The sequence below is a fragment of the Halichoeres trimaculatus genome, unplaced genomic scaffold (assembly GCF_033239565.1).
Source record: "Halichoeres trimaculatus isolate MK-OKI-2021-1 unplaced genomic scaffold, fHalTri1.1 fHalTri1_scaffold_22, whole genome shotgun sequence".
NCBI lineage: Eukaryota > Metazoa > Chordata > Actinopteri > Labriformes > Labridae > Halichoeres > Halichoeres trimaculatus.
Genome location: NW_027437200.1, coordinates 3,427,694 through 3,442,019, shown reverse-complemented (window position 1 = coordinate 3,442,019; position 14,326 = coordinate 3,427,694). Strand labels below are relative to the sequence as shown.

The following is a 14,326-nucleotide window of genomic DNA, read 5'->3' as shown; positions in this document are numbered from 1 at the left end:
CAAAGTATTTATCAGGCTTCACTTAAGAGCATTGAATGCGAAAGGATTTATTGATTTACACATTTTTCATATTTTCCAGGTTAGGCCCCTAGGCTAGGTGAGGCTACACTTCATGCTAAATCATCAGCCGTTTGGGAGCCGGAAGAACCAGCTCTTCTTTGGGAGCCAAGCCAAATGACCCGGATCTATAAACAGAGCCGAACTTCCCATCACTACTGTGGGCGGTCATGTGTTTCTAACTATCGCGAGACAATAACGCCTTCTTTGCAGCAGTGTACTGGCGTCACGTGGTTCCTCGTCGACCAGCTATCCACAACCTCGCTTTCATTCATTTTCTGAACCGCTTATCGTGTTAGGGTCGCGGGTGGCTGGAGTGTATCTCAGCTGTCATTGGGCGAGAGGCGGGGTACATCCTGTACTGGTTGCCAGTCACAGGGCTGATAAAAGGAAATTCAAGCAAAATCGGACTCAGTCACGTCTAAATGCTGTTTATTACTATTTATTTTGTTCTTCAAACATACAAACAAAAGCCAAACTATTTACATCTTTCAGTTGTTCTTGTTCTAAACAGTTTCATTATATGTATGCTGTGTTTTTAACATTCATTCTCATGAAGCTGTGGAGCTGGGCTGACAGGAATGAGCCTTCTTCTCTCTGTTTGCCTCACTGTTGGAGATGCAGGAAACATTGCTACCCTGAATGATATACTGTGTCATCAAGCAACTGGCTGTAGCATAACTTTATTTTAGCCTGTAACCTCACATCTCTGCCTCTTTTTTTATTTTATTTTTTTTATTTTGCAACACCATCTATTTAGTTATAAAAGCATGTGTAGTGCAGTTTAACCAACTGCGAAAACTGTCCTGTTTAGAGACTTACCAATAAGCAACATCACGCGTTAGTTTTTAAAAATGATGTCCATAAACATGACTTGATAGAATACGAGATTGCTAAAGTCAATTTCTTTGTTTTGGCAACTGATTTCAAAGACGCTAATTTTAGTAACCATTTGGTATGAGGAGATTCAACAGTTAAACAGTAAAGTGGCTACGTTTTAGCAATAGCTATGAAAGGTCACCATTTCCCAAACCACAGCTAAAAATAGAAAGTTTACTCACACACAATGAAAGCCTTAACTGCTGATTTTCGGCTGCGAATGGATTAAAAACTGTTAACAAGTTTACATAAAACACAACCAGTTGAATAAAAGCGATAATCTCTCAATTTCAGTGTGCTAAATTGGCGAGTGTGTGAAAACTTGAGTTTTTGGTGCATGGAATTACATTTTACACCTCACATCAGATTGGATTCCTTGGCTATTCAGTGCCATCAGAGAGGTTTAGCAGCACAGATGCAAACAAAGACAAACCCACCACACGGATTAGTGTCAAACCCTACAAATTCAACAAATCACACCATCTCCCCCTCGTAATCGTACGTCTAATTCAACCCTGACTTCTCAAAAACGGGTAAGATGGAGAGGTCTCACCGCCCTGGTTATAGTTTTTTTTTTCAAGTGCACTGCATCAACAACAGTTAACGTACAGCAAGAATCTGTGTATAGGAGCCAATTCCTTTCATTCAACCTGGTCAGCTCAGCTCCACATGGTACAGACTTCAGCCCTTTATCAAGCCTGAACTCTCTGCAAAAGAAAAATCTTCACTGGTATTTTTTTCATTTTTAACAAATCCACTCTTCATTAAAGGAAATCCAAAAGGGCAACGAAAGCCAACCACCTCTAAAATGAAGACGAATCAAAATAAATTGCTTGCTGCTCTATTTGGTAGCTGACTAGCAACTCTGGAGGTGGTTTGTAAAGCGGGTTAATTCAGAAAACTGTCTTCTCAAAGCTCCTTTCTCTCACAGGGTTTAGAGGACAGTCGAAGGTGGATTCCAACTTAAATTCGTCGTACAGAGAACAGTTTTCAATTAGCCTTTAGGTCTCAGCTATACAATTTAAGGCATGTTCGACAGGGAAATAAAGCAAAAACCACTATGAGAGGAAAAATCAAAAAACAATCTTGTACATTATTTACACAGCTCTGCGTTTATACTGATGAGCCTTGATGCTTGTGTGTGTTTGTGTGATATTGATGTAGCCCTGTTAGGTGTGCAGACATGGCTCTCGAGAGAAGCCAATGTGAGTGTATGTTTCTGCTGTAGGTGTGTGTGTGTGTAGTGTGTCTGCCACTTCTTTATCCTCTAGAATCTGATGTGTAAGTATGTTTGTGTTTTCTCCATGTTTCAAAGTTGTTGTTTTTTGTACAATGTTTTCAGTTCATCGCTGCAGCCCAACCCCACACTCAGTCTCTGCCTTCTGGCTCTGGGAGGAGGGGTGGGGGTGGAGAGGCAAATCTTCTGTCCTGCTGGTTAGACGAACTCCATCGAACAACCATCTGACAGTTTCAGGCCAAGTCAGCGATCACTTCTGGGCAAGTTAATGCCGCTCTATCCTCTTCCTCGCCAGCAAGCACCTGATGGAACCCTGAACGTGACGCTCCAAACGCACGTGGGATCCACCGTCAATAAAGCTGTAACTTCATCCGACTGATAATGCCACTGACTCGCCCAGTCCGACTGGTTCAGGAAAGTTTCTCGGGGTTAAGTTCAAAGGACAGGGGGTAAGGGGTGAACTTGGTTCTTAGGTTGGCTGCGTATTGGATCCTCCTTGTTGAGGGCAGCAGCTGGAGTACAGCCAGAATCCTGCATCAAACAAGCAAGAGCAGAAGATCATCATCACCAAATTATTCAAACAGTTTGAACCATCCCACAAGTACAGAAAAGAAGTAGGCCACTAAAATATAATTCTTTTTAAAAAAATGATTTTTTTTGTCACTATTTTTTTCGGAGTTAACGTCAAAATTGTGAGAAAAAAAAGTCAGAATTCTGAGATTGACTTTAATCTCTGAATTATAAAAATAGAAAAAAACTCTGATAAAAAAAAAAAGAATTCCAAGAAGAAAATAAAAATTCTGAGAAAAAGTCAGAATTCTGAGAAAAAAGGGTAAAAATTCTGAGAAAAAGGAACAATTCTGGGAGGGGAAAAAAAGAGTCAAAAGTCTGAGAAAAAGTCAGAATTTTGACCCTTTTTTTCTCAGGATTTTGAGAAAAAGAAACAATTCTGAGGAAAAAAGTACGAATTCTGAGGAAGAGTTAACATTCCGAGAAAAAGAGTTAAAATTCAGAGAAAAAGCAAGAATACTAAGAGAAAAAAAGTCAAAATTCTGAGAGAAAAAAGTCAAAATTCGCAGGAAAAAGTGAGAATTCTGAGGGAAAAAAAAGGTAACAAATTTTGATTAAAAAAAAAACAATGTCAAAATTCTAACAAAAAGTAGGAATTTCACAAAATTCCAAGAAAAAAGTCAAATTTCAGATAAAAAAGGTCAAAATTCTGAGAGAAATTAAGAGTTCTGAGAGAAAAAAGTCAAAATTCAGAGAGAAAAGTGAGAATTTTGAGTGAAAAAAGTCAAGTGTCAGATAAAAAAGGTCAAAACAGAAAAATTAAGAATTCTGGGTGAAAAAAGTCAAAATTCTAAAAAAAAAAAAAAAAAAAAAAGTAAGAATTCTGAGAGAAAAAAAATCAAAATTTTGAGAAAAAGTAAGAATTCTGAGAAAAAAAAAAAAGAGTCAAAACCCTGAGATTACAGTCCATTTGAAATGTCTGCGATAATCATCAGAGAAAAAAGGTCAGTATTTTAAGATTAAAGTCAGAGTTCTTACTTTTTCCTCAGAATTCTTAGATTTAATTCAGAAACGTTGAGAAAAAAAGTAGTCAACATTCTTAGAGAAAAGTTAAAATTCTGAGAACAAGTCAGAATTTTGACACTTTCTCCTGAAATAATAGGAATAAAAAATCCTGGATGCATTTGTGTTTTAGTTGCCCTAATCCTTTTCTGTACATAAAAGTTACTTGAGTTGAAAGAAATGAATCTCACCAATGCCAAGGATTGTTCTCTCTGCAGTCACTTCACAGCACTCAAAGACAGTCATCAGGATGGTAGACAAAGTGGAAGCATCCTCTTCAGATCCATGTTGACTGTGTGATCACACACTCTTGGTGAGGCTCTTTGTAGCAACTGCAAAAATCCTTTTTTATGAGTAGCTATCAGTCTCTGAGCCAGCACCCTAGTCCACATCCACATGGTTCTCCATCCACCCCTAATCATGACAGGAAACTAAGGGGAAACTCGCAGCAAGTCTATCTCAAACTATACTCAAAAAAGATTGGTTCTCTTGAAGAACATTCATTTCTTTTCAGCAATGTCCCGTGAATTTTTTTTCCTTCATCCATTTTTTTTCTTTCGAATTACTCTCTACTCTGACAGATAATACAAAAATATGGTTATATACAGGAGGTGGAAGAAGGCGATGCTTCTCGAGTCTCTCGTTTCAGTTTGGGAATATCGTTTCAGCGACTTTAGTCAAAGTCATTGTAATAATCCTCCTGTTGTATTTGTGCTCCCATCCCCAAAAAGGTACCTCACAGCTTGAATGAACAAAAGTGCATAGGTGAGTTGGTGAGGGCAGGGTGTGAGGGCCTACGAGGGTCGAGGTGAAGACAAGCGCACTAACCAGGTGTACTCGTACCATCCTCTTAGTTCCCTCCCCCTCCAGGGTTTTGCAGCCCTGCACACATTTCTCCAAAACAAAAAAACAAAAACAAAAAAACAGCACATCCTTGATTTTCACACCACCGCTCAAAGTTTGATCATCGTGTTTCAGGCTCCACTACCCACACACGTTTAGTCCAGTTACAGGATCTCGTCCGTGTTGTCGTAACGCCTGACGCTCTTCCTCAAGCCAACACCACTCCATGTCCAAATGGCAGAAGCGCACTTTGCAAACCCCACCCATTGTCTATGTGGGAACCCCCCCTCCCCCAAAAAAACAACAAAAACAAAAAAAGTAGAAATAAAAACTGCACCCACAGATATCCATGTGGTTTGTAAACAACCAAAGCTCCAGTATGGAATAGAAAGTCTTTTCTTTAGTTCTCAGTCATTATTTGTACGACCAGGATTGTAGAGGCAGTGTGTCCAACTGTATCCATCCCACTTTTGCTTTTTTCTTCTCCACTGTGTAAAAAAAAAAGTCTTCAATAATCTTTGAAGCTTTTTCTGTATTTTGAAATCTTCTGAGGAGAAAAAAAATAATATCTGGTATCAGCACGGGTTTCTTGTCATTTTTTTTTGGAATACATTCAATATTTTCTTAAGAAAAGAAAAAAATACACACTTCACATGGCATTAATAAAACAAAAATGAAAAACAAATTGAGGAAAAAAAAAAATAAAACACACAACAAAAAGTAGCAGCCTCAAGTGCTCATTATCTTAGTCCAAATACTTTTTAAACTTTGTATATAATGTATATATTCATATATATTTTTCATTAAAAAAACAAAACTTGTCATCAAATTGCAACAACGAATAAGTAACACAATATGCTAACATTTCATGCACCGTTCTGTGCACTCGCACATTAAGATGCTGTATTTTTTTTTGTTTTTTTTTTCAGAGTCAGAAGCTCGACACCTTTCATTCACAAGTTCGAGGCGCTGACAAAAGGCAACGTGATCACATCCCATGAAAAAAAACAAGAAACAAAAACAGACCGGACTAACCCTTCTGATGGATCACACCTAGACCGAACGAGAAATATTTATGATATAACTTACATACGCTGTGCTGAGCACTGACACACGTCACACTTGCTCTCAAAAAAGAGTTAATGTCTCAATGGCCACGCACCCTTATCAGAGTTCTTAGGCACAAATGTGCATTCACCCACAGACAGAAAAAGCACGTGTATACAAAATGAGTACCTGTAGTCTTAACTCATTTCTATGAACAGTAAATGATCATGCACACAAACTGTCACCCTGATGCACACACACACACAGTGAAGTCCCTCATGATTCGCCCTGTCTGCTCATCCTTGCAGGTTTCACAGACAGAGCCCGCCCACCCCGCCCGCCGTGTGGAGAAGATAAGGGAAATAAACTAGTGGTAGACATCATGTAATGAGCGTAAAGATAACAATTACCAATGTATGCATTTTTATTTTGCCTATCTGGGGGTGAAAAGAGCTGGTGAGAGAAAGGATGTGTTTGTGCAATTGGCCTCTCTCTCATTATCATTTACTCAAAAACAAACAAACTCCCTCGTTTGGAGAAAGGGAAACACGCTCTGAACATGAGAATACAAAAATCACCACGTGAACAAAAAGACAAAGATGGCCTCTTATGTTCCATACATCTTGGTAAGCAACCAAAACAAAAAAAGGAAACAAAGAAACATTGTGCAGACTTGTATATTACTGACACAAACTAACCCTCACACATCAGTTACTCTCAGTCATTCATACACATTCAAAAATATTCACTTCTATAACTAACCCCATTTGTTTGATTTTTTTTGTTGTTTTTCTTATTTCTTTTTTAGGCAAGTGCAAATCTTCAAGTTTTTTATAATCCATTTTTCAATAGCTTTACTTTTTATATAAACGTAAAAAAATGCTAGACAAGAGAAATATCAACAGTGTTTGTCTTTTGAGAAAGGATTTGCTCTCGGATAAGGTTTCAACTAAAAGGTCCCCCTGACTTTGAAAACCTAACATCGCAGCCATTCACCCCGCTCACACCGTCGTCTTCACCCCCTCTTCCAGTTCTGCTGCACATGCACACACACAGATTATGTACATGTGCGCTCATCCTCAACACACACACACACCGAGACACACTCACACACACAGACACACACCTAAGAAAAGAACGATTCAAATCCCATCTCAATAAAGTGCATTAGTTCAATATAAGGTGCTTAATCTTTTGAGTGCCAGAGGATACCCATCTTCCAACTCACCCCCCTTTCCCATGCTTAAGTGATCAACTGGTACAGCAGGGAGCCCGCCTATTCTCCCCCAGAGGGAAGGAAAGAGTGGGAGGCAAACTTCCAGGCACCTTCACTCTACACCTCACCTAAATATAGCTCCCCTTCCTACCCTCACCCCCTGGTTCCCCCAGCAGTGCACATTCGTCATCAGGTTTGTCTGATTAAGACAGAAGGCCTCAGGTAGCTATTGCTGCTGCGCTGCGTCACATCAGTAATCCTCCACCATCTCCATCTCATTCAGGCTCAGACAGTCGCCCGCATTGTGGAATGAGTACCCTGTAGGGAGAGCAGGGAGTGGGCAGGGAGGAAGGAGAAAGGAGAGATCAGAGCACAGTTCAGAGGAGGATGAGACACAGGAGGAGTTTGGAGGGCTGGCTTAGACTGTATGGGCAAAGGGACAAAGGTGCAATCCAGAATTTAAACACGAGAGTGTAAAGAGCCCCCTACTCCGAGAAAGTTTTACCTCACGTTAGTGCAAAGAAGTTAAAACATCACTGCCCATATAACTGAAAATAGAATTTAAAATTGTCCTTCTGACTAGGGTTGCACGATATGGCCAAAAAGCAATACGTCTTTATCTTTTGGCTATATCATGATACACAATATAAATATACCATTTTTTGATTTCTCCTCTAAATCACTATATGAATGTTTAATTCAGCACTTTAATGCATAAAATGACATCAGTTTAATGATTCAAGCAGACATTTCAGTTGATTTTCAAATTTGCAAGACAAAAATGCATAATCTCGATCAGATTAAGTTTAGCAAACGTTTTATTTTACAACAAAATTTATGTAGTTGCATATTTTCAGTTCCAGTAAAATAATTCATTCAGATTTATTTAACTGGCTGATTACACATTATATAATATTATATAATATTACATATATCATATTATGTTATATTATATTCTATTATATTCTTTTATATGATATTATATTATATTATATCATATTATATTATTATACTTTGAAAATATCTTGAACTTACTTTCATTTCTTTAAATCAGCTACCTGGATATTGTTGGTCATGCATGCTCATCTTGCTAGTGACTTCTGTCTCTGAGCCTGGGGTCTTGAGTTCTCTTTATGGTGAGTTATTACATGTTTGTATAAACTTGTGATGTTGCCACCAAACCTTGTTTGTTTTCTGAAAACATCGCAGCTTACAGTATTTTGGTATTCAGCTGTAAAATAATAAACTTCTCTTTGCCATCATGTTTCGAGCAGTACACAGCTGAGTGCCTGAACAAAAAGCAGGGGGCAGAGTGCGCAGAAAAGGGAAAGTGAAACTCAAAAACATGTCGCATGTGTTTCTTATTGTGTAGAGTTGGGAGAGAATCAGGGATCAAACAGGCAGCAAAGCAAACCCAAATAAGCGAGGTGCTCGTTGTGAGAGGAGCACCGGCTGAGCAGCAGAGAGTGAAACAAGTGAATTACTGAAGAGAATTATGTCCCGACGTCTGAAAACATTAACATGACTATTTACACTGGATGGTTGGGATATAGTCATTTTATGTATCTCATGTACAAAAACTCACAATACATCCAGTTTATTCGATATATTGCCCAACTTTAATTCTAACCAACAGAGCTCTTAACTCTCAGGGCTAATCAGGGACGTTTTTCTTCTTTCAGGTCATTTTTTGCTCAATATTAATCATTTTAATTTCGGAAACCTGTCAAAATTATATCACAATACTTGAAGGAATCTTGCGATAACAATATTTTTGTCGATTTAGGGAAAAAAATGAACAATTAGCGGTTGCTGCTTCTGAATAACAGCATTTTTCTGTGCACACAGTATGAAAGCCACTTTTCCAATCATTCACTACTACTACACAAGCTGGAAATGTAAACATAGGTGAGTCCAGACTACTATTCTGGCAGTCTCAACCCACTTGCCCACATTCAAGTGAGATTGCTGTGTTCCCATACGCCCAAATGAATCAGGCTTTTGGGGGGGCTCAGTGTTTCTGAACAACTGCCCCAAACGAGCCATGTGTGAATACACCCTGAGTCTCTGCCTGTAAGATGGGACCGGTCTTTGTTGATTACACATGTGGTTGTGATTTTCAGCAGCAAACATATCAGAACGCTGCCTTTACGATCATCAATACTACAAAATGCTCTCCAGTGTGTTTGAGAAAGCTGAACTATCTTTTATATAACTATTGATAAGCTCTGTGTGATCTTTCTTGCTAATTGTTTATATTTGAGTGGAGTGGACTGTGACCAACGTACAGGTTGACTGGTAGTGTGTCTTCTAGTAAATTCTTCCTAACCTGTGCCCTTGTAGTAAACTGTCAAGACCATCTGCAGAGTAGTCAAAAGAAAGGGAGCCCTCAGTCCTGCTGAGGTCACATACCTAAGATGCTGGGGTCAGAGTGCAGCATCATGGGCTGTTTCTTTTTCATCTTCCCCCCCTGGTTGTCATAGAGACCAGCCTTGCTCATGTGGTTGGCTTGGAACATGGACTGCAGGGCGCTTGGATTCATACTTCGCATTGTGTCCTTGTTAAAAAAGAAAAAGGAAATTATAATAAACAATCTCACATGCTATAGTATCCTCCCTTTCTCAGCCTGTGATTCAACTTTGCTGTTTTTGAAACCGTTCATAAATTAAAGCCCTCCTCTCATTACACAACTTTGTTGTTGTTGTATTTGAGTTCCCATGTTTGACCCCATGAAGTACAGACATACAAATATAAAACTTCAGGTTAGCTGTGAGTTATACAGGAAATAACATGAGGTTGTGATAAGACTGAAGGATGCAAGAAAAACAACCAGAAGCGTTTTGCTTCTATCAGTTGTTTTGTGCCGTACAGAGGTAAAAATGTCTATACCTGCAGAGGGAAGTTAATGTTCATTCCAGCCACTTCCTTTGATAACTGAGATACACAGAAAGAGATGGAGACGTTAACAAGACTTACAGACGCAAGAACTCAGCTCAAACTTTTTCTAAAACCTGTCACAGTGTTTCAAAAACTGTGTTTTAAAGACACCATTGAAGGATATGATGAGACAAAGTTCCTTCCATGATTTGTTCATTCCCTTAACAACCATGTATCAAAAAGATTTATCCATCCAAGTTACATTCTTGAGCTACGCTGCTCTCTTTTTCAGTTTCTGTTATTCACCTGCTGCTGCTGTCTCTGTTGGTTGGCTTTCTGTTTGGCACGTCGCTCCAGAAACTGTTTGGCGAACTCTTTGGCTTCCACTGTATCCCCCAGGTAGGACCGGATGAAGTCCAGCACTGCATAGGGAGATTCCACCTCCTTCAGGTATGCCACGATTGTGGCAACTTGAAAACACAAACAGTTTTAATCAAAGTGGGGCTGAACGTTTGAATAAGAAGTTGAAATCATTTCTTTTTTAGTGTGTGGTTATCAAAATTAACTGTTATTGGTAGAGATGATACAGCTTGGTGAAGGGTGAATACCCTGATTTTTGTCATTGCTAAACAGATAAAAGCAGCACTAAATACCATCCACAGAGGAGGAGGAGTTGTTGGCAGAGGTGTTGAGAGCGTGCAGCATCTGTTCACACCAGGTGGTGAAGCCGTCTTGAGGCTTCATGCCCTGCAGCAGCTTCAGCAGCTTTTCCTCATCTTCAGTTCGCTTACGCCGCATCATGTACTGCTCACTGCACACAAAGTACGTAGTTCAATTAATATTTGTTATATTTGCTGTTTTTTTATGCAGGAGGTAGTCCAGTTTGCCTCTGTGTGTGAGCTTCAGTCACGTACCTGAGTGAGGGGCTGCTGCGGCTGTTCTTTAAACCCATGTTATTGTTGCTGTTGCCGCGCAGGCCGGACTGGTTCTTCACAGCCTCGTCCCACATGCCCATGCTGCCGGAGGAGCCTCCACTGCCACTCTTACCCTCCATACCTCCAGGCCCCCCCCACATGCCAACACCATCCACCCACTGCCCTCCCATGGAGGAGCCCCCCATGGACATGCCGCAGTGCTGGAGAGAGACAGATCAGCATCAGGCCTTCTGTGCAGTTTTCTTCACACTCTCTGTAACTTCTTAGTGTGAAATTCACTAAATATGTTGATTATTTGTTTGTACTTACGCGTTCTCTCTGCTGCTGAGCTCGTTGCTGCTGCTGCTTCAGGAGCCTCTCTGTCTCCTGCTGCATTTCCAGTAGAGCCAGAGCCTGGGGCTTACCTGCCTTAGTGAGCCCAGAGGAGGGAGCACCACTCCAGCCTGAGCCACCTGCCCCAGGACCCTGCTGCTGGGGGGCCTGCAGCAGCTTCATGATCAGTTCCTGCTGCTGTCGACACTGTCAAGACAAAGATGGCAGAGATCGTCAGTTTTTCTATCGCAGTAGACTTCAACCGCGAAGCTAATCAAAAGATAATACATTTGATTAAAACCTCTCAATCTTTAGAAATCTGAACGAATATCTGGAGCTGGAGATGTCCTGATCAGCATGCTTTGCTCTGATTTTTTTATATTTCATATCTGCAGATAGAGTCTGGGTCTGATGTTTGGGTTTGCAGAGAGGTGAGGAAGAAGCTGCACACTTATTTAGGCTCAAGATATGATAAGTATATGATAAGTATATCTTGAGCTTCTATTTAACCTATTTCACATGCTCTCCTCTACTTGTACATGCAATACCCCACACCTGAATCCGAGGCTGCCCTGAACGCAACTCTCCTAAGATTAAGACCACAAACAAAATAAATACTTGACACTAGTTTTAGTGTGACTATTCCTTGGTTTTTCTCCTGTTATTAAGTCATTCGCTGAGATCACAGAAATCATGAAAATCATAGAGAGGATCAAAGGATGGAGCGCCCGAGACAAGCTAAAAGTATGAAAGCTAAAAAGTATGTTTCTTCTGTTTTTTTTAAATCAAGAACAGGAAGAGAGACGTGAAAGAAGAGAGTCCACTCCTCGTATGTAGAAAACAATATTCTCTGGGTGTTGGAAGATCAAGATGCTCTGGAAATGACTGGCAGCCAATGAGTTAAAATGTTTAATTGGACAGGATTACAACTTACACCGACCTGAATGATCTAAAACTCAAAGTTGAGGACAACCCAGTGAGCAGGGAGGCTCCTGTGCTTGTTTGGCTTTTTTAAATCATATGCCACTGTAGAGTTACTGTAGGATGCTGTACAGCAGATGTTATTGCTGTCTGGTTGTGCATGTGTGTTCTGCTCTTAAAGATGCTGTGAGGAGGATCTGTTTTAATTGCACTCCCTCGCCACCTTCTGGCCTAGAGTCTCACGCACATGACGTAAATGACTTGTAGTGAGACGTGTGTTTGTTTTAGAATTAAAAAGAGATCAGATGGAACATATGTTGTTTGCTCAAGAAATCTTTTTACTGAATACAATGTGCCACAGAAAGATATTTATCAACAGTTACGTAGCACTACGGTTTGAAACGTGACATCAAACAAACGTTGTAGCGGCTGGCTATATGTAGCACTATCGGCTTCTTCATGTCATACCTGCTTGCGTCTGAAGAGCTCATCTTCCTCCCTCCTCTTCTGTTCCTCCTGTTGTCTCCTCTTCTCCTCCCTCCTTTTACGCTGCTCTTCCTCCTCGCGCTTTGCCCTGAGTTCAGCATCTCTCCTCTCCTGCTGGAGCTAAACGGCAAACAACAGTCAGTTATAGTGAAAGGCACAAACAGTTAAGCAACCTTATTTCAGAGTTTCATCCTCTTTGTGGCGCTAGATCACAGCTGACATAATTTAAAGTTTCCACTTTACATATCAGGTCTTAAAGGGATAGTTCAGTTTTTTTGAAGTGGGGTTGTATGAGCTCTATGTGACCACTAAGGACATTAGACACAGTAGAAAGTTGTCTCCGCTCCCTCAGTGAGACACAGACTGTAATCGATGGTGACAAGGAAATAGACGCTAACAGGGACAGACGGTACCAAATTCAAAGGCTATTTTCTCTGCCTACAAGAACCCAAATCAAAAAGTAATACCACAGTTTAAGAGTGCGCTACATAAAATATTTTTAAAATTCATAAAGTCTTCAGAAATATAAACATTTATGTCTGTAACCAGCGCCCGAAGCATAGCTTGGTTTCATTCCCTACAGCTGAAAGGAAGAGGGGGGACGAAGCGCACTAGTGCTGCGCGGAAGGACACATGACCAGTTAGTTAGGTCCAGATAAAAGTTTTGGCAAACAGCAAACTCGCTCGGTCTGCTCCATTCAATATGGCGATTTTGTAAATACTGCCATGCTGCAAAAACCGCCCCCTGGCTCAACCCCCTCCGCCCCTCTGATAGAACTGACCAATCAGAGCACAAAGGGCTGTGACATTGCGAGGTTACTGGAGGTCATTCTCCAAACGGAGCGTTTCAACGAGATCTTCAGAATGGCCTAAAATGAGGATATTGAGAACGCTATTGTGGGGCAATGAAGGAACTAAATGACTTGTACTGAGGGCAGAAATGCTTTACAGGCATCCTAGTCTGGCATAGTGAAAAGGAGAAACAAGCACATGTCCCCTTTAACCAATCAACAGACTGCAGTGTTGTAGCTACAACTACCGGGATCAGATCAGTTTCATCTGGCCTCAACAGAAGGGTACCAAAAAGTGGGACGTCTCGTCTCAGTTATTTAGGATCTGTTCTGGGATTAGTCAGTGGAAACGCCACAACATGCTGCCATACTGAGACAAACTGAACCGAGCCGCTTGGTGGAAACAGGGCTTTAATGTCCTGTTACACCCCTGGTACTTAAAATACAAACCATGTGTAATTTCTCAAGAAACATTTTCTAAACAAACAAGCAAAAACTAGAAATATGGATTTTTTTTAATAGATGATGCGAAAATTCTCACAAACCCACCTTTTGAAGCTGTTCGAGAGTAGGACCCTGAGTAGAAGGATTCATTGTTATGTCCCAAAGACTGGCTTCACCGCCTATTCAAAAATAAATAAATAATTTTATTTTATTGCAAGCACTGTTTCTGAGTTTTTCATGCACAAACTTGAACAATCAGTTGGTTTTACAGACGTACCTGACGGCTGTGAAGCTGAGGTATGCATGTCCCACATGGACCCTGTATCTGGCACTGACATCGATCTGTTCATTGAAGGCATGATACCAGGCTCACTGCACCTGAAGCAGGCACAAGACAGGAATCAAAACCTTATCCCATTAGAAGTAAACTGTAAGACAAATAAACGAGAACTAATCCTGATGGTCAGAAGTGAACTCTCCACATTCAAACCTGTTAATGAGCTGGAATAGCTGCTGCTGTTGGAGCTGCTGATACAGAGCTGCAGCTGCAAGCTCCTGCTGCTTCTTGAGGCGCTCCTGGTCCAGGTTTCCCTAAAACGAGGAGAGGATCCTTTGTTTAATGCAAAGTATCTTTGAACTCAGGTTTCAAACCAGCTAAAACACAACTGGTTATCTTTACTGTGTTTTTCCACAGCCATGTATCTACAGG

At 40.5% G+C, this 14,326-nt stretch overlaps 1 protein-coding gene across 5 annotated transcripts in view; it reads right to left on the bottom strand.

Moving 5' to 3' along the window:
- Positions 1–479: 479 nt before the first annotated feature.
- gigyf1a (GRB10 interacting GYF protein 1a) overlaps positions 480–14,326 on the bottom strand; it is a 31,649-nt gene continuing 17,802 nt past the window's right edge. For all 5 annotated transcript variants that reach the window (XM_074698961.1, XM_074698959.1, XM_074698963.1 and 2 more), the window contains exons 15-26: positions 14,108–14,208; positions 13,895–13,995; positions 13,723–13,796; positions 12,365–12,502; positions 10,973–11,182; positions 10,643–10,863; positions 10,382–10,539; positions 10,035–10,198; positions 9,741–9,785; positions 9,264–9,408; positions 3,937–7,169; positions 480–2,704 (exon numbers count right to left, since the gene is read on the bottom strand). In XM_074698961.1, the coding sequence (XP_074555062.1) occupies positions 7,102–7,169; positions 9,264–9,408; positions 9,741–9,785; positions 10,035–10,198; positions 10,382–10,539; positions 10,643–10,863; positions 10,973–11,182; positions 12,365–12,502; positions 13,723–13,796; positions 13,895–13,995; positions 14,108–14,208 (1,425 nt within the window). In that variant the 3' untranslated portion in view covers positions 480–2,704; positions 3,937–7,101. The remainder of the gene's footprint in view (positions 2,705–3,936; positions 7,170–9,263; positions 9,409–9,740; positions 9,786–10,034; positions 10,199–10,381; positions 10,540–10,642; positions 10,864–10,972; positions 11,183–12,364; positions 12,503–13,722; positions 13,797–13,894; positions 13,996–14,107; positions 14,209–14,326) is intronic.